The sequence below is a fragment of the Lithobates pipiens genome, unplaced genomic scaffold (assembly GCF_037356315.1).
Source record: "Lithobates pipiens isolate NorthernLeopardFrog02 unplaced genomic scaffold, aLitPip1_a1.2 Scaffold_22, whole genome shotgun sequence".
Classification (NCBI taxonomy): domain Eukaryota; kingdom Metazoa; phylum Chordata; class Amphibia; order Anura; family Ranidae; genus Lithobates; species Lithobates pipiens.
The window spans coordinates 277580867-277604015 of NW_027507784.1; the positions used below are offsets into that span (position 1 = coordinate 277580867).

At 42.4% G+C, this 23149-nt stretch overlaps 1 protein-coding gene across 1 annotated transcript in view; it reads left to right on the plus strand.

Annotated features, from left to right (window-relative positions):
- Positions 1–4683: 4683 nt before the first annotated feature.
- LOC143924671 (cytochrome P450 2W1-like) overlaps positions 4684–23149 on the plus strand; it is a 74142-nt gene continuing 55676 nt past the window's right edge. Inside the window, exons 1-2 of the mRNA XM_077449075.1 lie at positions 4684–4927; positions 18698–18860. Coding sequence (XP_077305201.1) covers positions 4739–4927; positions 18698–18860 — 352 coding nt within the window. The 5' untranslated portion in view covers positions 4684–4738. The remainder of the gene's footprint in view (positions 4928–18697; positions 18861–23149) is intronic.

Genomic DNA, 23149 nt, shown 5'->3' on the forward strand with positions numbered 1-23149 from the left:
TATGGATGTCAAATTGCCTATATTATTGTGTTCACGCTGTAAGTGCATTTCTTAAAAGGGGGCCTCGTTTTTGGATTAAAGCATTTTAAAATGGTATCATGCTATGGAATTTATTTATTTTGCTTGAGAGCAATAGTGTGATATCCAGCCCCCATGTACGAGAGTGTCAGTGAGGACATTGTTTACAAAGAAATATCAGTGGTCACTCTTTAAAGCATATTATCCAGTGTAATCTGGTAAGAGCATTTATTATAGAGGAGGCTCAATCCCCCCCCCCGCGTGCATTTCTCACGAGTGGAGGTATTGGTAGTGGATTTCCGTGGATAGCGGATTGGGAGACATCTGTAACTGGACACAACCCATCCACTTTATATTTGACTGTGGGACTAATCACCTGTTTTTTAAACTCCTGTTGCTGATTGCATTGCATTAACGCTATATGTGTTCCATTGTTTTAGCGCTGCCTTGGTTGTGTATTGATGAATGAGATGGGCACGGTGAGGCTGCAATGAGGGCACAGTGAGGCTGCAATGAGGGCACAGTGAGGCTGCAATGAGGGCACAGTAAGGTGGCAATGAGATGGGCATGGTGAGGCTGCAATGAGGGCACGTGAGGCTGCAATGAGGGCACAGTAAGGTGGTAATGAGATAGGCATGGTGAGGCTGCAATGAGGGCACGGTGAAGCTGCAATGAGGGCACAGTAAGGCCAAAATGATGGGCACAGTGAGGCTCCAATGCTTTGTCCTCTTCCCCTCCCACCCACCACACTTTGATTACAGTTCCAGGAAGAAGAAGCCAGAATCAATCCTCAGATTTCCAGCACCCATGTGTTTTTTTTCTTTATGTTTACTTCAGGGAGGGGGAGAAGGAGGTTCTGCAGCAGCAGGGACAGCCATAGATTCATTCTTTTAGTGCAGATGATGGAGGAAGAGGGGAACAGGACTCTTATCTATTCATGTTGTCATGTATTTACTCTGGCACTAACACCCTAACCTGGCACTATTACATAACCTGGCACTATTACCTAACCTGGCACTATCACTCTAACCTGGCACTACCACTCTAACCTGGCACTACCACCCTAACCTGCCACTATTACCTAACCTGGCACTATTACCTAACCTGGCACAATCACTTAACCTGGCACTATCACCTAACCTCACTTAACCTGGCACTATTGTATATAACCTAAACTGGCACTACCACCTAACCTGGCACTATTGTATATCACCTAACCTGGCACTACCACCTAGCCTGGCACTATTGTATATCATCTAACCTGGCACTACAACCTAACCTGGCATTATTGTATATAACCCTAACCTGGCACTATATCACCCTAATATGTATAGAGAATGTGCAGCGCTAAAAAAAAAAAAAAATAATAATAATATCAAAAATAAAATTGACATGTGAAAAGACTAATAACTAATGTAAGATTATATATTGACATATATTCCGTGAAAAGATAATGTCCAAGATATAAACGTAAAGGAACACAAGCAGGTCCTAGTGTATTCCAAAGTGTGGAGTCCAAAAATTGGGTGAATAACAGTCACAAGAATCTTGAGTGAACATCCAAACGTGACAAAAGTGACATAGAAGTTCCACCACCAGAAGCACCAGTCGCTTACCAGAAAGAATGGACTCATACAGGTGTACACCTGATGAGTCAAACAAACTTTGCAAGATGACTGGAGAATTCAGGCTCACTATATGGACATGGCCTCCAAACAAACGCTCCAAATCGATGGATGCAGCAGGATAATAGTACATGGAAAATTAACCCAACCTGGTGACATTGCATAGAGACATGCTCTGAGACATGGTCTGCATGTGTGAGGAGAGAAACCAAAGTGACTATATCACCCTAACCTGGCACTATATCACCCCAATCTGCCAGCATACTACCCTAACATCACTTGACGTTGACGTATGGTGCGCTGCCTGTCCCCCTGGGGGGAGGGATGCCAGATATAGGATCCGCCCCAGGTGCCAATTTTGAAAAACATTTATCATTTTCATTATGTGCCACTTTGTGCTGGTCTATCACATAAAATGCCAATAAAATACATTTACATTTTTGGTTGTAACATGACAAAATGTGGGAAATTTCAAGGGGTGAGATTACTTTTTCAAGGCACTGTATGTGTGTGTGTGTGTGTGTGTGTGTGTGTGTGTGTGTGTGTGTGTGTGTGTGTGTGTGTGTGTGTGTGTATATATATATATATATATATATATATATATACACATTTTTATAGTGCCCCCCTACTTTTGTCCCTGTCCCCTCATGTGCCCCCCCCCTAAATATGAAAGTTGGAGATGCAACTGATAGTGGGCAGCAGCCTGGTCACCAGCAGAAGAAAAAAAACATAAAGAGAGCTAACACACTGACTGCCCTGCACAATACTGATATCAGTAATAATTTGTGTACCTGGACACTGATCACTCACCCACATCCTCTGCTTTCAACATTCCGCGCTGTGACCAGGGGAGGGGGGACATTCCAGGGAGCTCTGGGTTATCAGGAAAAGCTGAACTGAAGGCTGGTATCATATTATCCTGTCCTGATACGAAGGAACTATTCACTGTGCCATGTAATGGGTGGGCTGAATTTGTACAGAGCGCAATATGCAGAGCAGTCAGTGGGGTGGATGTAATGCAATGTAAAGGCTCGGGGGTCAGTGCTCAGTGGTGTGTATAGGGCAGCATTTACAAAAGCTTGTCTGTCCTGTTATACTGCCACCCAGCTCTACACACAAGGCTGTGTCAGCTCCACACCAGAGAGCTGTCTATACACAGCAGCCACAGTTGTGCCCTAGGTGGCAGTGCTAGGCCCTAGGTGCCTAATCTGCCTAGGGGTTGCACTAGAGGCATCCCTGACCCTATTCCCCTGAAATTTTCCCCCTGGATCCCATGGGCGAGCCATAGACAATCCATAAAACAACACCCACTTACAGGAGCTACTTTGAGTGTGTTTCACACTGTAACAAAAAAATCTAACTGAACCTCTTCACTCAGCCCCCTAACCCCTCTGAGGAACAACCTTGACTTTATTCTGGGGACTGAGAATATAACGTTCCAAACCTTAGACCCTAACAAACCACTCACAGTGGGAGATGCTTCCCAACTGGTCGGATTAAAGACATCTCTACGTTACAGAACGACAATGGGTTTACATATTTACCCCTTTGGTCCTACTTTCAAATATGCAGCTTTGTTAATGACAAGACAAGGAAACCATTATTCTCTAGATCGCTGACCGAGCTAAAATCAATGTGCTAGGGGTGACAATTTTGAAAGGGCGACGTCAGTCACATATCCTTGGCTACAAAACTCCAAGGCCACTACTGAAGATAGATTCAGGAGGGAATGGTCAAGGGCTCTGCAGATGGATATTACAGACAATCGATGGAAAAAGCATGTATCCTCTCCCACAAATGCTCCATTAGCATTAACATACAGGAAGCTCTTGACACACTGGTACGCCACCACTGCAAAGCTAAAAAGATGGTTCCCCTATACTTCCAACAGTTGCTGGAGATCATATCATGATGGCAATGCCCAGTGTTGAATACTTTTTGGAACAAAGTCAGAGCAAAAATAAGACAAATTACGGAAGCAAGCACCTACTAAATGCTGCCAAGGCCTTAATATCGCTTCTATGGAAAAGCACCCAGGCCCTGTCTATACAGGACTGGTTGAGAAAAGTTTCTGAGATTTTTCAGATGGCAGAAACACTAGCTCAAACTTCTGATTAAAGTTGAGAGATACCACAAAACTTGGTCTCCATGGTTCACCTTTAAATTCTCAGATGCCTATGAAAATGTAATGAATCGACTGAAAAGGAGGAAACACCGCTGGCCCACCTTCAGGACACCAGCAATATAGTTGCTAACCTACACAAAGAGTCTGAATAAGTGTGAATTGAATTTTACTTGACCTTGACTTTATACCTCTTTTTTTTCTTTCCACTACCTTTATTTTCCTTTTCTGATCCTTTCTATTTGTTTATAATTATGATATCAAAGCGAGATCCACCAACCTCCATCACTAAATAACTGTAATAACTGACTAAATCACCATTTAATGGTTTAAGGTTGCTAAAATCTCAGTTCTACTATGAATACTTACTGTTCTTGAGCAATAAGAGATGTTGAATTGATTGATATGTTCAATACTATACAACCAGCTTGATATACTATATGCCTTAATTTTAAGCACCTTAAGATGTCTGACTGTAGAGTTACACTGCCCTTGCTATATGCTTTGATCTGTAGAATTGAATGTGACTTCAATAAACTTTTGATGTTTAAAAAAGAAAGAAAAAAACAAGAATATTTTCGTACAGTTAGGAAAAGTGTGTAAATAGTTTTTTGCTAGTAGTTTGAAAAATTGGCAAGGGTCGGTAAAAGGTACAAATCATGTCCTTTTTAAGCATTTAATCATTGTAATATTCTATTCATGAAGTAAGTTAAAGAAATAGAATGTTGTCTTTGTAACTGTTGCTTGTATGCTTGCCAATCTTTCAAGGCTCATTATTTCTTCACTTCTGTTGAATCAGCATACTATTTGCACAACACATTAAAAGAACATTCTGAAGTGAAGAAATGTTTTTTGTTTTTTTTTGATGGGGTGGAGTTGGGTTCTAGAAATGGGACATACTTGGATTATATATAAAAAAAGATTTGTTCCAACCCTGAAGTTCCAACTTAGACAGGTCAATTCAACAACAACCATGGCAATTCTTCCAGAGTCGGTGACACTTTTCCTAATATGCACTCTGGTTATGATGTGCGTAAAAATCCTAATGAACCTGCCAAAAAAGAAGATAAATTACAATTTCCCTCCGGGACCCAGACCTCTCCCCATAATTGGGAACATGCACATTCTGGACATTGCCAGGCAGGATTACACCTTCATGAAGGTGAGTTTAAAAAGTTTTTTTAGACTTTTTTTTTTATTTAGTAACACAGTAGTGTAACACATTTCCTATCTTGGATGGGAGAGCAACAGAGACACCTTTGGACAGCTGTATTGTCAGTCTAGGGAGAGGGTAGTGTTAGACTATGGAATTTTAGAAGGACTTGACTAACAAACGGTAACTGAACTCCATCGAACACTTAAGCAATAACAGAGAACAGTTTTTTGTTCCTTTTGTGATAAAAGTTTTACATAAACGAATAAAAGCTGATCATTGTAAGCACCCCTTAAGTGGTTTGTCTTATACCTTTAACTGCTACTTTGTCTGGGCAGTTTGGTCAGTTAAAGTAAGTGGAAAAAATAACAGACTTACTGGCAGAAATTATCTGGTGAAAAAAAAAAGGGGGGGGGGGCTTAAAAAGTAAACGAATGCAGTCACTGCATCTAAGAATTGGTCAACTGCAATTTGCTTTTTTGGGGGGGATTTAATAATGCTTTAATTTGTGTATGATACTTTGATATTTATTTAGATGTAAATAAGAAGACATGTCCTGGAAGTATCTTGTCAGGAGTATTAAGTCTAATAAGTATCATTTGGTGCAAATATGTCCAGTGTCTGACTGTGATCTTGCCATTGTGTGTCATGATTTATAATAAATAAAAACACTTCAGATTCAGCAAGATAGGAGTTGTCTTTTTATTTGCATCTATGTATTGCCTTTTGGCAAAATTGAGATTTCCAGTGCTGTTTGGATGGGACTTGGCTTCCTAAGTGGCAGTAGAGTGGTGATCACCAGTGGTGGTCCGTCCATATGGGACACAGAGGCTCTGCCCCCCCCCCCCCAATCCACGCATCTGGCACCTAATCTACATGCAGGGTGCTGGACACATGGATTCCAATGTTTGTTTGTTTTTTTGAAGCACAAGATTAAAGCCAGAGGCTATTATTAGCTTAAAAAAGGGTGGGTTCAGGGCACAGAGCACTGCACATTGAGTCCACCCAGTTGTGTGACAATAGTAAATGAATATTCGCTATTGTCTTCCTGATTCTCCTCCTGGCCAACCAGGAAGCAGGTCTCAAGACTCCCTAGCCAATCGGGTCTCAGGACCTGCTTCAACTGCCTGTTTAGCCGGGAGTAGAAGCAATGGCCCTAGCTCTTCCTTCTCCCTCCCTCCTAAGGTAAGTTCCTTCTCCCACGCAGGCGGGGTGTTGCTTGCAGCAATCACCACCTTCCCATCTGCCGTCCGTCTCCTGCGAGGCGGGGGTTGATGTTATTTTTGTAAGCTTGCCGTGTGAAGATCCTTACACATTTACTTCCTTGAATTCTGTGACACATACTTACTATGCCCTGTGAGTAGGTGCTGATGTATCACAGATTTCACAGAGCCTTCAGAAGGCAGAGTCAATACAGGAATCACTTTTTAAAGGCAGCAAGGTACCATGGGATATGTAGTCCTTAGAAATTGAACGTAAACTGCATAGGAGAAGCTGCAAATCATGCAGGGAATCCAGGAAAATGTGAAAAGAGATGGTCAACAGACAGGCATAACTCACAAAATGAAAGCAGATTTTTCTATATAGCTTATATTGCAATGTTAAAAATAACTTTTATTTGTGTTGCTATTACAATGATAATATTATACAATGGGAGTGTATGCTGTGACCATAGAATTATTTTAAAGGCCGTTTTTTTTTTACCTGTCTTAACCTTTCTTTGACTATTGCTAGCTAGTTTGGCTTATGACATAAAATATCTTCTGTTAATATATTATTCGTTTTAAAGGAACCAGAGTTTTCATATTAATCCACACACCAAATGGCTTATTCAACAATAAAAGATGCAAATAGCACTGATGAAGTGCAAAATGCAGTAAAATAGCAACCATATTTTAGTTTACTGTAGTTCATTGTAGGTAATTATAAATATTAATTGGCTACTATGGGTTGCTACAAACTTTTTTTGGTAAGCTTGTTTGTAATGCAGAGTCTTTTTTTTCTTTACATCTTAACAAAACTTACCTTTTCAACAAAATGTATAAATTATACTGTTGTAGAGGGCACTTTTCATGAGCTGGAGGCTATGAACTGGCTAGGAGGACTTCAGAGAGAACTCATCCAAGGGAATCAGTGCATGAAGCAGTGAGTAAAGTTCAGTTACTAGAGGAGACAGCTTGTCCTACAAAGTACAGATGTGCTGGTTCATCTTAAAGGCTCTTATTTCTGTACTGCTGTCTGCCTTATTTCACCTATTTTTGTCTAAGGAGTCTGCCAATCTGCCCGCTGCTGATCGTTACTAAGGGTGTCTTGTGCCCTATTCCCCTCTCTCCCATATTTTCCTGTCTTTAGAAATAAACGTCTCTTTTGTTTAAAAAATAGAAGTGGCTGGTGCCCACCGTTCTTTCTGGTTCATGTCTCACAATGCCCAAAAACCTGTACCCTGGGGATGTATGCCGGCCTTCCCTACACCCAGTAGTCACCATTAGACTCCCAAAAATTAAGAATTTGTTGAGTGTAGTTCTCTAAACCAGGGATCTTCAAACTACGGCCCTCCTGCTGTTGCAGAACTCCACATACCATGAGGCAATGTAAAACTCTGACACTCAGACGTGACTAGGCATCATGGGAATTGTAGTTCCTTAACAACTGGAGTGACATATTTTGAAGACCCCTGCTCTAAACCATCCATTCTATGTAGTTTATTTATCTCCGCTTGTACTTAATTTACCTTTTCTAAAATATAATTGTATGCCATGCAGTCAAAAAGTTACATAGGGATATTTTTTAAATAGATTAATTGGGAAAATCCAGACCTATGCTTGAGGTTTGATGAGATACCACCACTACAGCATAAACACTCTTGCCAGATGGCTTGATTACAAGAGTGGCTAAAAATCAAATGAAACCTTTGCATACATCTTAAAAGACAAATTTGTTACCTCTCATCTTGGACTGGAGAATTCCTGGTTACCTTGAGATTTTACTACTTCAGTTTCATTATTTGTTGTATAAAACAAATTGCAAATCCAACATCTAAGCCCTTGTACACACGGTCGGAACATTCTGGCGGTAAATGTCCGATCGGACCGTGTTGTCGGATAATCCGACCGTGTGTGGGCTCCATCTGACTTTTTCCGTCGGAACGTCAGACCAACGAACTTTGAGAGCTGGATATAAAATTATCAGACAATGTGATCCGATTGGACTTTGTCCGTTCGTTTGTAGAGAATTCCAATCGGACAAAGTGCCACGCATGCTCAGATCAAATTATGAGACCAAAGCTATTGGCTACTAGCCTGATTGTAGTCCCGTCTTAACGAACGAACGTCATCACGTTCTGAACTATCAGATTTTCCGACAGCTTTGTCCAACTGTGTGTATGCAACACCAGTTTCAGACAAAATCCATCGGAAAAAATCTGGCGGATTTTGAGGTTGGAATGTCCGACTGTGTGTACAAGGGCTAACAGTGACGTACTTGTATTAGTCACTACAATACACGGTTTATCAAGTTTTAGAGTTGCCATTGTTATTTATCTATGCCAGTCCTCTGGTATTTTATACTCTGCAGTGAAACTATTTTCCAGTTCCAGTTTTTGGGACATGTTTTGATAATGCCAAGCCTGCACTGTGAAAAGGTTATTACTGTTAACATAGGACACTTGCACTTTTTGAATTTGACAGTATGTTTTTTTTTCTCAATAAAAGTTTATTGATAACAGATATGATACAGTACAACATGTGAAGTATTGGAAATAACATGTGAATCATATCATATAATATGCTTTTAACTATAATATATAACAGTACATATCTGAAAGTGCGTTTATGTTATGGGCCAATGACATTTGATGTCCAATACATATAATGTTACCATGTCATGTAACAGCTGAAATGTAATAATATCAAACCATTACAAAATTATAAATAAATAAGAGCTGACAACATATTGAATTGTAGTTAGTAACAGAGCCTGGGCTCCTGCGATAGTTTAACAAAGAAAGGTAAAAGAAAAGTAACAAATGGAAAAATAGGCGACTAGGAGGGAAAGAAAATAGTGTATAGGAAAAAAGGGATAGGATCAGGATGCTCAATCCTGTCATAGATATCCTCAGGTTCAACTTAAAGTGGATGTAAACCCTCACATATACCCAGTGAAGTGAACAGCCTAGGATGAAGCACAGCGATTAAACAAATCTCCCTACATAAGTTTTACATGCATATCTTCTGTCTTCACTTTTATATACTGTTTAGAAAGTGCACGCCCTGTTAGAATTTTCACTTACTGGTTCCCCTGTAGGAGGGGATTATTGCTAGACACTGTGAGACAGCTGATTGAAGGAAAGGCACTCGCCCCCTCCCCACACATGCAGAGGTTGTGTCAGGGCTAGGGTTGCCACCTGTCCGAGATTCACCCGGACAGTTTGGGTTTGGAATCCTGTGTCCGGGTTTCAAACTGCCTGAAACCAAGACACATTATTCAGACTGGACTATGGCTTCCCAGCAGGGTTGCTGGCTGTAGTTGTTTAAGCTGGGAGTGTGTCTGTTACACTCTTTCAGACTGCCCAAAGCCAGCACTAACAATCCCCCCCGCATACACACACAGACAGGAGAGGAGAGAGTTCTTGATTTGCTCCTCTTTCTCCAGCCCCTACACCTCTGTGTTTGCCCACACTCCAATCCGCAGCACTGTGCCTCAGAAAAGGAAAGTGGGGGCTGTAAATTTGAAGTCCATCAGCCTCAGATACATCTGGATGAGAGGTGCTGACTGCCAAGGGATGAGTGAGCTCACCATTCATCCCTGTCTGTGACTGAAGTCTCCCCCCTTCTCTCTCCTGCCTCTGAGTGGGTACACTAAGGTAAATCAGAGTTCTCAGAGCACTGCTTACATCAGAGTTCCCCTTTACACCAGAAGCCACATTGTTCCCCCTTACATCAGAGTCCTCTCCGTGCATCAGAGTTCTCAGTGTTCCCCCTTAAATTAGGGTTCCGAGAGCATCCCTTATGTTAGAGTCCCCAGAGTTCTCCCTTACATCAGAATCTTCAGAGTCCTCCGTTACAGTGTAAGGGAACTCTGCGAGTTCAGATGTAAAAGGGGAACTCGGCAGATTCAGATGTAAAAGGGAAACTCAGCGGATTCAGATGTAAAAGAGAAACTCGGTGGACTCTGATATAAAGAGGGACTCTTGTGATTACCTTCATATGATTAGAAATGTTATTAAACTGCAAAATGTATAGTTTATACCATAAAAAAGATTGGGGTGCGCTGCTAAAGTGTTCAGGTTTGACTTGAAGAAAAGGTGGCAACCCTAGTCAGGGCTGGGTTCAGCCCTTCATTCTCAGAGCAGGCCACTCAGCTCTCGGTTAATTGCCAGCTCCAATCTTTTCCACAGTGACTCACCTAATGTTGATATCCTGTTTCGTCGGTCCTGCTGGTTACTTAAGCTGTTCAGTTCAGTTCTTCTCTGCCTTCCCCTTGATCAACACATCCAGAGACTCTCTCCTGTGTACCTGTTGAAGACTTGCTTGGCTGGTGTCCCTTGTGGTTCCTGATCCTGCTTGCTGGTCCACTGCGCTAATTCTCCTGATTTCCTTGCCTGTCCTGAAGTATGCTGATCTCTGGCTCCCTGATGTCCTGGCTTGTCTTACTATCTGCTCTGGTTACCAAACTCTGACTATGATTTGACTACATTGCTCTGTTTACCTTTTAATATTATTATTATTATTATTATTATTAAACAAGTGTGATTTTAACTGCACTTCTGTCTCGGTCCGATTCATGGTTTCTGACAGTAGGCGAAAGCCATGAATTCAGAAGATGCAGTCAATCCACTTGTTGGTAATATTTTTTCCAGGTTGGATGAGCAGGATCACCACATGGATCAGTTTGCCTTAGCATTACAGATGCTCCTGAATTGCACGGCTCATCTGAAATCTCCCACTGTGGCTGCTCCAGTACAAGCTGTGTTGCAGGCTGTCCCTGCTGCTGCTCCAGTCTCTGTGCAGGCACCAGCCTCGAGTATTTCCTCTATAAGAAATATGTCTGGTTCCGCTCCACTTCCCCAGCAATTTGGGGGTGATCCAGTTCAATGCAGAGGGTTTCTCAATCAGGTTGAGATATACTTTGTGATGCTGCCCCAGGCATTTCCCACGGACAGAAGCAAAGCAGCTTTTGTGATATCTTTGCTTTCTGAGAGAGCCTTGGCCTGGGCAAACCCTCTATGGTAAACACAAAAACCTGTTGTCCTGAGTTACCCATAGTTTTGGCTTCCTTTAACCGCTTCCCAACCAGCACACACCGATATACGTCGGCAGAATGGTACTGGTGGGCAAAAGAGCGTGCAGGTACATCCCCTTTAAGAAGAGCGTTCTTCGTGATCGCGGGTCCCGTGGACTCCATGTCTGCTGGGTGCCCACGATCATGTCACGGAGAGGTAGAATGGGAAAATGCTTTTGTAAACAAAGCATTTCCCTATTCAGCATAGTGACAGGACAGAGATCACTGCTCTCTGTCATCGAGATCAGTGATCGCTGTCATGTGTGTTGTAGCCCTTCCTCCCCACAATTAGAATCGCTCCCTAGGACACACTTAACCCCTTCATCGCCCCCTAGTGGTTAACCACTTCACTGCCAGTGTCATTTACACAGTAATCAATGCATTTTTATAGCACTGATCGCTGTATAAATGACAATGGCCCCAAAATAGTGTAAAAAATGTCCGTTGTGTCTGCCATAATGTCGCAGTTCTGACAAAAATCGTTGCCATTACTAATAAAAAAAATGTTTTTTAAATAAAAATGGCATAAAACTATCCCCTATTTTGTAGACGCTATAACTTTTGCGCAAACCAATCAATAGACGTTTATTGCGATTTTTTTTTACCAAAAATATGTAGAAGAATACATAGTGGCCTAAACTGAGAACATATATATATATATATATATATATATATATATATATATATATATATATATATATATATATATATATATATATATATGGGGGATATTATAGCAAAAAGTAAAAAAAATTTGGGTTTTTTTTCAAAATTGTTGCTCCTTTTTTGTTTATAGCGCAAAAAATAAAAACCATAGAGGTGATCAAATACCACCAAATGAAAGCTCTATTTGTGGGGGAAAAAAAGATGTCAATTTTGTTTGGGTGCAACGTCGCACAATTGTCAGTTAAAGCGACACAGTGCTGAATCACAAAAAGTGCTCTGGTCAGGAAGGGGGTAAATCCTTCTGGGGCTGAAGTGGTTAAAAGGTATTTGCTGTTTCCACACGCTCCGCTTCTGCTGCCAAGTGCCTCCTGTCCATCAAACAAGAACTGTTGCTGATTACGCAATTGAATTCCGTACTCTGGCAGCAGAGGTTGCATGGAACAATGAGGCCTTCGTGGCTGCTTTTTCTCATGGTCTCTCAGATACCATCAAAGATGAGATAGCAGCCTGAGATATAGCTACTGAGCTGGAGAGGTTGATCACATTTGCCATCCTCATTTACTCCAGACTCAGAAAAAGACTCTCTTTTAAGGAGTGCTTGCAGACGCCTCCAGTACATTTGTCTTTGAGCTTTGCAGTCCCACCAGTCCCACCCTTTCCTCCTTCACCTCCCATTCCTCCTGGTACCAAATTGTTCAATGAAGATGCACTTGGGCTTCACACGTCTCTCTGTGGATGAGAAAACCTTTAGGAGGAGGGAGAGATTGTGCCTTTATTGTGGCCAGGCAGGTCACTTTTTGAAGTCTTATCCTACCCGTCAAGAGAACTCCCGAACCTTGAAGTCCTGTAGTGGACAGACCTTAGGTGCCGATGATTCGTCCCCAGTAATCCAGAAGGATAAGCATCTGGTCCCGGTTATCCTTTCTTGGTTTGAGTTGTCCATTAAGGATCTAATCGACTCTGGGGCTGCAGGCCTGTTCATTGATGTTGCCTTTGTATATAAGTACTAATAAATTCTGCTGCAGCATCATGCCACTCCACTTACCATTGAGGTCCTTGATGGGACACCTTTTATTCATGGCTGTAGGGGCTCTTCACCATGAGATAATCGAATTCCAAGTTATTTCCTCAACTAAGCTTCCGCTGGTTTTTGGTTATCCTTGGTTACAGAGGCACAACCCCTATTTTGATTGGCTTCATGCTGAGGTTCTCTCCTGGTAATCATAATGCATCAGGACATGTTTCCAGAATGTGGCTAAGGTCCTATGCACCTCTTCACACTCCTCCCTGCCGGAGGAGTACTTTGATTTTAGCGGTGTCTTTCACAAAGGTCAAGACGGTAGTTTGCCTCCACACCGGTCATATGATTGTGCAATTGACCTTCAGCCTGGTGCCATACCCCCTTGTGACCAGGTATACCCTTTGTCAGTCTCGGAGGATAAGGCCATGGAGGAGCATGTTGCAAATGCACTCTCTCGAGGATTCATCCGCAAGTCCTCGTCGCCTGTTGGTGCTGGTTTCTTCTTTGTGAAGAAGAAGAGTGGTGAACTGAGACCTTGTATTGATTATAGGGGTCTCAGTCGTTTCATTGCTTCTCCAATGCCATTGATTACGGCATTATCTGACCGTCTCAAGGGAGCAACAGTTTTCATGAAGCTGGATTTGAGAGGAACATACAATCTTGCGAGGATCAAGAAGGGCGACGAATGGAAAACCTGCGTTTAATACCAGAACAGGCCATTATGAGTACCTCATAAAGCCACTTGGCCTTTGCAGTGCTCCAGCAGTTTTTCAGGAATTTATCAACTATGGCTTCCGAGATTTGTTGCAGCTATGTGTGGTGGTTTATCTCCACGATATCCTCTCTGCCTTCGCCTTGGTCAACACATGCAGACACTCTCTTCTGTGTACCTGTTGAAGGCTTGGCTAACATCCCTTTTGGTTCCTGCTCCTGCTTGCTGTTCCACTACACTGATTCTCCTGTTTCATGGACTGTCCTGAAGTACTCTGATCTCTGGCTCCCTGATGTCCTAGCTTGTCTGACTATCCGTTACCGAATTCTGGCTATGATTTGACTACGTTGCTCTGTTTACCTTTTACTATTATTGTGTGATTTTAACTGCCCTTTTGTCTCGGTCTGATTTATGGTTTCTGACACATTGCTGGTGAATATTTTAGCAGTCTGCTAATCTACTTATAGCAACCTACCCTGACGCATAGTACAGGCTCCCGTCTCAGAGAGCTTGTCAAAAGTTATCATGCTGATAACAGAGAAATGGAGCAGGACAAAGCTATGAGACACAGTGCTTTGAAGAGCGATAACAAAACCCTGCAGATATGTGTCCAGCACAAATTTTATGAATCAGGTTTACATCCACTTTGAGTTATGGTACTAGGTATAAACATTCTTCTGGTAAAGAACAGGGATCCTTGACATAAAGAATGGTGAATATTATATGTTCTCTATTCAATAGATCGAGTTAATCATCAGGTTTAAACAGAAACCATGGTGTCCAGGTGTCATGAAATCGAGAGGTGGAATCATGTGCAATAGCTTTGGACCTCTCAATTTCATAGATATCATTTACTCTTTAGATAAATTCTTTGACTGTCGGTACTGAGATGGATTTCCAGTGCAGAGGGATAATTTCTTTTGCTGCATTTAGCATGTGTTTGGTTAGAGAATGTTTGTATTTTTTTCAAAAATATGCCGTAAACAGCATTCAGGTGTCAAGCGTATTTTTGTTTCCATGATCTGTGTAATCTGTGTAATCAAGTGTCCAAAAATGTGTAATTTGGAGGCATTTTCACCATATGTGAAGGATTGTACCTTTGTTTGCCCGCATCTCCAGCAGCTGTCAGATGTGTGGTGGAACCAACGACAGTAAATGTTTTTACTGCTGTTTGAGTCCCTGTTGGGAAGACAGAACCGAAGATTAGAAAATCTTTACTTGTCTCCAGAACAGGAATACAGAGTACATTTTCCAATTGAAATACCTGTTCTGTTGGCAACTAAGGATGAGTGAATCTGGCCAGGTATGATACTTGGGGTAATTTTTTTGAATAATCCAGAGCTTACCAGCGAGCCCTATTAAGTCTATGGAATGAGCGGGGTGAAACTTAATATTAAAGTGGATGTAAACCTGATTCATGAAATTTGACCTAAGCACATATATACTGTATGCAGTGTTTTCTTATCTCTCTCCAAAGCCCTGAATCCTGTGTCTTTCTGCTGCTCTGTTCTTCAGTTATCAACAAGATAACTTCTGACAGGTTCTCCGAAAACCGAGATAAAACCAGCCTGAAATTTGTGTCAGGGATGGTGTATAAAAAAAAAACAAAAAAAAAAAACGATTAGCAGGCAGATAGTATATTCACAGCACAGCTCTGTGCATTCCTTTCTTCATCTGTCTATGTGCAGTGGGTGTGTGTGTGTGCCTTTCCTCCAATCACCTGTCACACAGTGTATGCCAAGAATTCACTCCCAATACTGAACAGGAAGAGAAAATCTCTAACACATTGTTAACTTTCTAAAGCATATAGAAAGCTGAAGACAGTAGATATACGTGTAAAACTTATATAGGGAGATGTGTTTCATCTCTGTGTATCATTTACTTCACTGGGTATATGTAAGGTTTTACATCCACTTTAGGATCTGGCAGTTTTCAAAGGTGATCATTCTCAAGAAAGGGCACAGAGAGCTGGAAACTGCCATGGGAAACATTTATCAAAGCAAAAAAAAAAGTTTTAAAAATACTGTAAAAGAGAAGTGGGTTTTTTAATGCAACTTCAAGGGCCACATGGAAAAAAAAAAACAGTCTTTCTATGTATCCATAGTTAGTTTCTAATCCCCATAGTGAACACTGAGCTAGGAGAATGCATGTCTTTTTACACTTTAAGAGGCTGGAAAAACATCCTCTGTATTGGACCCCATGAAGTCAAATTGCATTGGATTCAGCCTCTTCTTGGAGAGTTTATCTTTCTGTAGAGGGTGTTGAATCAGCAGGTGTCCAGGCAGGTTGAGGTCTAGGGAGGTATGACAATACATAAAGCAGCATTTGAAACCCATTTGAAGTGAACCTTTCATGAAAGTGGAAGCCTATTGAAAGCCTTCAGAGTCATATCTTCTCCAAGGAACACTGTTACCTACAGGATATTCAGTAAGGTTTTACATCTACTTTAACAGATCTGTCAGTGTCTACAGGCCCTACAATAACATCCCACTATGCACTTTATCAGCACCTCTCCATATGTTTAAGCTACCATAGCGTAAGCACATTGTTATTATGTTTGCTTTGACCTCATGCTTTTATTGTGAGAGGGCTAGCTTATCCAAAACCCCTCTTAATGCTCTTTTTAAGTGCATTATTGTTTTTATGGAAAATTCCTGCATTGTTTTGCAAGGTCCCAAAACCTCAAGCAAGCAGCATTTGCTGAAAACCCATGGTATCAGCAAACTCAAACCTCATCCATAGTGATAACTATCCACACTGATATTTCCCTCCCTGTGGAGAGATTGATTCTCATTTTTTAGCATTCTGGTTTTAGATATACTTTAACTTAATTCCAGAATTTCTGGATATTATTTTGTTTGTTCTTTGACAAGCACTGTAAAGTCAGGGGTCCACCAACTTAAAAGTGAATAAAGCAACTATCTATACAACCTACCATTCCAATTGTGTTGTTTACAAGTGTAAAATTTACCATACGCCCAACTTGGTTAGGGTAATAGGGTGAAGTTGTCGTTAGAATAAGTGCATATGCAAGCAAAAGAAATGATGGGCATTTGAAACACAGTTGTAACACGTTGTAATCACATGTATTTTATTTTCAAATGCATTTTATTATTTTGTACTTATGTAGCACTATCAATTTTTACATAACTATTTTACATGTTTCTTTGTACCACAGGAGTATACAATCAAATGTTTCTGTCATACTCATATACGCACACTGCAGGGTGACTTTAGGTCAAAGGCAATGTCTATGACATTTTTGGAAAAAAAACATCAAAACACAATGAGAATATAAAAACAAAAAAGAAATGAGGCACAATTCACAAAGCTAAACAGACTAGGCTTAGGATACTTCTTTTTATCAAAGTTACAGATTTTTATTATTTTTTTCATCTAAAACCAGTGAGATTTGCAAATTATAGTCAAATGGCTAAAATAAAGATGCTCACCCTGGTTTTAAAGCTTTGTGAATTGTTATAGTGTCCCTAGTAAGACCCTCTGCTAGCCATCGTTGAACCACCATTCTGTACATAGATACCCTCAGGAATACTATCCATGGTATTAATTTATTAGAGCCTATTTTATTCAGTTTTATTTATTGAATGTGAATGTGATACTTGCACTGGGAGCTTGCTGTCTTCACTAAAATGTATTTATTCAAAATTCAGAAATGAATCAGATGGCATAGTCAGTAACTGAAGGCTTAAAATCTTCTTCTCAGGAGGTTATAAGTGGGGGCTTTGAAAACAAAAAAAGAAAAAATATATCCCCAGAATGGGGTTTTTTACAGCAAAGATTACCTGTGAATGTTAGTAATTGTGTAGAATAAATGCCGACATAAAGCAGGTAATAAGTAATATAAATATTTTATTAATAAAAAAGAGGATTAGACAGGCAGCACGATGGTCAGGGACTGAGCTCCACTGAGTAACTAAAAATGTATAGTGTTACATATGCATACAATGTTTGTGACACTTGAACCTTATTGCAACTATAATTGCAATAAAGGATGGATAATATGGACCCTTTACGCGTTTCGACCCTCTTGGGGGTCTTCTTCAGAAGGTTTTTATCTATTATGAAAAGAAAAACAGACATAAATATATATCCATACATAGTATACTGTAATACACTAAAAATAATCTGCTGTAAGCAGAGTATACATCAAACATTGCATGGTTACATGGTTAGTGAGTAATTAGTATACATCGTAGATAAATACCTATATAATCCACATGGAAAGTCCTCTTTAGAGCATGGAGTCCACCACTTCTCCCATGTCATTCAAAGATGTGCCCATTTAGACCTCTATAGCTAGAAAAAGTCGCTATGCTCAACCAGGGGAGGGAGCGGGAAAACGGAGTCCGACAAATAAATGTATGCAAGGGATCACACCACTATTACCCCCTCCAATATAAAATATAGTGGAGGAAGGTATAGGTATAGGTAGACTGGGGTCAAGGGGAGGGCAACCTATAATAAAGAATAAGATGTAAAAAGAAAAGAAAAGTATGAAATATATGTATATAGGAGAATCCCTATTACAGGGATGCCACTTCTATAGAAGAAGACAGGAGGTGCATCCAAATGAGAAGGGATATGTGAATACACAGTGAGGCATACTGGTTAAGAATAAGGTGCTAATAGTGGAGTGAAAAAGGTAGACAAAAAAGGGTTAAATACCCATAAATGTGGATGCACCAGATAGAACCACAATAACATGCTGCAACAACACGTGAAGAGATGAGGAAAGTAAGGATGAGTGAAAGAAAACCACCATAAAGCGGAATCACACCACAGCCAGACGTGGCAGGGGGATTCAACACATCCCAGTGTGAGTAAAGTGATAATAAGTGGGGGCTTGGTCTCTCACATGTATCAGGAACTCCAGATGAATGACTCAATATACAATTATATGTTCTCCTTAGTAATTGTATATATACACTTTTCATACAATTTGTTAACTTGTTCTCCTTAGTAATTGTATATATACACTTTTCATACAATTTGTTAACTTTCTTTTTAACATTTGGTCTTTACAGCATTTTGTTTTGAATCTTCTCTCTAATAATGATTCTGTATTAAACCTATTTTTCAGCTGGCGAAGAAGTATGGCACGTTCTTCACGTTCCATTATGGAGGCGTAAAAGCAGTGGTTTTGGTTGGTTATGAAGCCAATCAAGAAGCCTTGGTGAAAGCAAATTATGATTTTGGAGATCGTGGTGCATTACCCATTGCTGATGACTTTCAGCATAACAACGGTACAGTGAATAAGTGAATTCAATAAAGAGAGATTCCAGACAGAGTTTTTTGGGATATTTCGTTTGTACAAAAAAGTTACTTGTATATATCCCACATCTGGATCACTGCTGTATAGTGTAAAAATCACAGTTCCATTTATGCTGCAAAGCACAGGCATTCTGTAAAAGGACAAGCACTGTTGAAGTGATCCCATAGTTTATCAACCCCTCTTCTTCCCTTATCCATTCACATTAATGCCTTGTATTCTGTAAAGAGAATACAAAGTGTTCTGTGAATGGTGAGAGGGAGAGGAGGGATGGATAAATGTAAGGATCCCTTCCCTGTATGAGAGACTCTCATAGCTGCAGTGCTGGAAGTACAGTGCTACCTGCACTTTCCAGCATGAATGAAACTGATTTTTGTACACACTACATATCACTTAGCAATTCTACCTGGAGTTTCTCTTTATGTATCTGTCAAAGACAACCAAAATGGATTTTGCAACATGTAATAAAGCAGGCATGCACTACAGCCTACAAGTTCAGAAATATGAAAGCTTCTACAAATGCTGGCTTTGGGGCTGTCATGCTGGAGTTATTGGTGAATTGATTTTGAAACTGAAAGCCTCAGATCCATCATACTTATCGTCATTTAGCTCTTTACACTGACAGTGCTGACAATCAATAATAAAATCAAATAAACAAATGCCGTCTCTTCCAAAGTGCTTGGTGCTCCAAAATAAAGTGTGTTGGGTTCTAAAAAAAAATCAGGTGCCTTGTGTCACACTCCCCTCTTGTGACCCCACTCACCAAAATGAATGGACCCTCAGCTTTGCAGTCTGGGAACAAAAGTGCTGTGATCTATGTGATCTGGACCATGGACTTCCGCAGGCAGGGGCAAGGGGGGGTTCAACTGCACCCCCCCCCCCCCGGAATAAGGGATCAGATCTTAAATTCAACACAGTTTCATCACTATCGGGGTGCAGGCAGCCCACAACCGTGTGCAACCCGTGTTCTGTCAAGCCCCCCTATCAGTGTAGTGTGACTGCAGGCTCTTTTCCCTGCTCAGTCCAGCAGAGAACTTGGTGGCGCTGTGACAGGATAAAGGCGAGCTGTGGGCTATCAGGTTTCACCTGGTCACCCCCCTTTCTCCTGTCAGGGAGAAGAGATAATGGCTCTCACCTGGTTCCTCGGCCAGCTTCCTGCCCACTCCGTTCCTTCCCTATTGGCCATAACTGAGGGCCAATCAAAGGAGACTAGGAGAGGAGAGCATCATGGGACATGTAGTCCCAAAGATTGGCGGCCCCATTTTCCACAGGAAGGCTACAGCTTGATCAAGAGAGAGATTGAGAGACTGCAGCCTGGAGAAAAGCTGAGGGAGAGAGTGCTACAGGAAAAAGAACGAGGAGTGTGCTGGGCAGAAGCCAGAGAGAAAGAGAGCCCCGCTGCCCAGCGCCACCAGAGAGAGAGCTACACTGCCCTGCGCCACCAGAGAGAGCCATGCTGTTCGGCGCCATCAGAGAGAGCCACGCTGCCCAGCGCCGCCAGAGAGAGAAAGACTAAGCCACTGTCAGGGTACAGACATGCTACACTACTGACCAGAGTCGCCCCCGGGGAACCCAGAGTGAGCGATCGTCCAGCCATAGGGATCACTGCTGTCGTTTCGCTGGGTCTGTTAAGAGGGCCTGTTGGCCATTATCCATTACTTATCCTAGGGACTGTACTACGTCTGCAGTCTCTGACCATGATAATGTGATAATGACCTTGTCGAAAAGGGGCGGTGCATGGGTGACCCTAAAATTATGCCCCACCGAAAAAAGTTATGCGAGCCCCCATGATCTGGACAGGGCCGGACTGGCTGTGGCTGCAGCATAGCTCAAAGCAGAGTCCCAATGTGTCAAGGAGCTCACTGTGTGAAATGTTCAGCCGAGCTGTTACAAAAGCCCCATCCTCCTAGACCAGCTCGTGTGATAGAGGCAGCGTTCTGTCTATCACACAAGCTGGTCTAGGAAGAGGGCAGGACTTTTGTAAAAGCCCTCCTCCTAGACCAGCGAACATTTACGACTGAGCTCCGTGACACAACGGGAGATGCGCGCTGTGAGTAATTCACTGACACAGGCACTGACTGGTGAAGCGGCAATGTTTGGCACGGTAAGGCGGCAGTGATGGGCACAGTATAGCTGCAATGATGGGCACAGTGAGGTGGCAATGATGGGCATGGTAAGGCTGCAATGATGAGCATGGTGAGGCGGCAATGATGGGCACGGTGAGGCTGCAATGATGGGCACGGTAAGGTGGCAGTGATGGGCACGGTAAGGCTGAAATGATGGGCATGGTGAGGCAGCAATTATGGGCACAGAGAGGCTGCAATGATGGGCATAGTGAGGCGGCAATAATGGGCACGGTAAGGCAGCAGTGATGGGCATGGTAAGGCTGCAATTATGGGCATGGTGAGGCAGCAATTATGGGCATGGTGAGGTTGCAATGATGGGCACGGTGAGGTGACAATGATGGGCACAGTAAAGCGGCAGCGATGGGCATGGTATAGCGGCAATGATGGGTGTGATGAGGTGGCAATGATGGGCACGGTGAAGCGGAAATGATGGGCAGGGTAAGGTGGCAGTGATGGGTACAGTAAGGCTGCAATGATGGGCACAGTGAGGCGGCAATTATGGGCATGGTGAGGCTAAAATGATGGGCGTGGTGAGGTGGCAATGATGGGCATGGTAAGGCGGCACTGATGGGCATGGTAAGGCAGCAGTGATGGGCACAGTATAGCTGCAATGATGGGCACGGTGAGGTGGCAGTTCTCGGCACAGTGAGGCGGCAGTGCTGGGCATGGTGAGGCGGCAATGATGGGCATGGTGAGGCGGCAATGATGGGCACGGTCAGGCGGCAATGCTGGGCACAGTGAGGTGGCAATGATGGACACAGTAAGGCTGCAATGATGGGCATGGTAGGACAGCAATAATGGGCACGGTGAGGCTGCACTGATGGGTACAGTGAGGCTGCATGGATGGGCACAGTGAGGCTGCATGGATGGGCACAGTGAGGCTGTATGGATGGGCACAGTGAGGCCACATTTGATGGGCACTGGTGAGGCTGTATTGATCTCTTGTATCATGTCTGCAGTCTCTGACCATCTTCTGTATCATTTCTACATTCTCTTGCCATCTTTAGTACCATGTCCTCAGTCTCTAATTATTTCCTGTACCATGCCCACAGCCTCTGACCATCTCCTGTACTATGCCCATAGCCTCTAACCATCTCTTGTATCATGTCCGCAACCTCTGACCATCTCTTGTCTTATATCATGTCTGCAGTCTCTGAGGGAGTCTGTAGAGGAGTCAAGAGTGGGAGCACTGCCAGGATGGGGGTCATGGGAGAAGTCAGTCTTGTGAGTGTGTGTGAACTGTGGAGAGGAGACTATAGGAAAACCAGAGCCACCAAGCTGGAGCCAACTGACTGATCCCTGCAAGGTGCACCTGAGAGAAGGTCAGTGATAGCACCACCAGGCCAGTCTGAGGGTAGTCAATGATGTAAGGGGGGAGTGAATACAATAATGTAAGGGGGCACTGATATAAAGGCCCACCCTCATATCAGTAACCCCCCTTATCTTAGTGTATTCTTTCTACGAAAGGTGGTCACCAGAGTCACCCCCCTCCACATTCCCAGTTGTCCTTGTCCCCCTTGCTAATATATATATATATATATATATATATATATATATATATATATATATATATATATATATATATATGTAGCGGGGTCTCTTTAAGGACTATAAAACTACTGTACCCAGAACCCCGCTGGTTCCCAGGATGTTTTGAGTTATGCTCCAGAGACTTATGGGGGAGGGCATATAAGGAGGGGGAGAGGCCTAGTTCTCTCTCTTTGGACACCCCCCGCTCTCCTAGCAAGAGGAGGTCTGTGCTGAGCTGCTGGAGGGACAAGGCCTGAAGCCTGGGCCTTATGCTATTTTCCAAAGAGCTCTCTGCCAGCCTAGTTGCACCTGAGAGACATTTTCTCTTGCTGCAGTACACCAAAAGGATTGAAGACTCGGAGGTCGGTGGATTCCTGTTCCTAGACGAAAAGGCAGAGAAAATGGACTTGGACTTGTCCGGGTGGTGAGAGCTGTTTAAAGACAGATGCTTTATCTTTATTATTTGTTTGGATTACAAAGTTGTTCTTCAAGTGCACCACCGAAAGATTGCTAGCGAATATTGTTTTACTGGACTTCCATCTAGATCAGTCAGGCCTGACTGCATAGGTAGATAGTGCTGGGTGTTAGTTTACCCATGTGGGGAAGT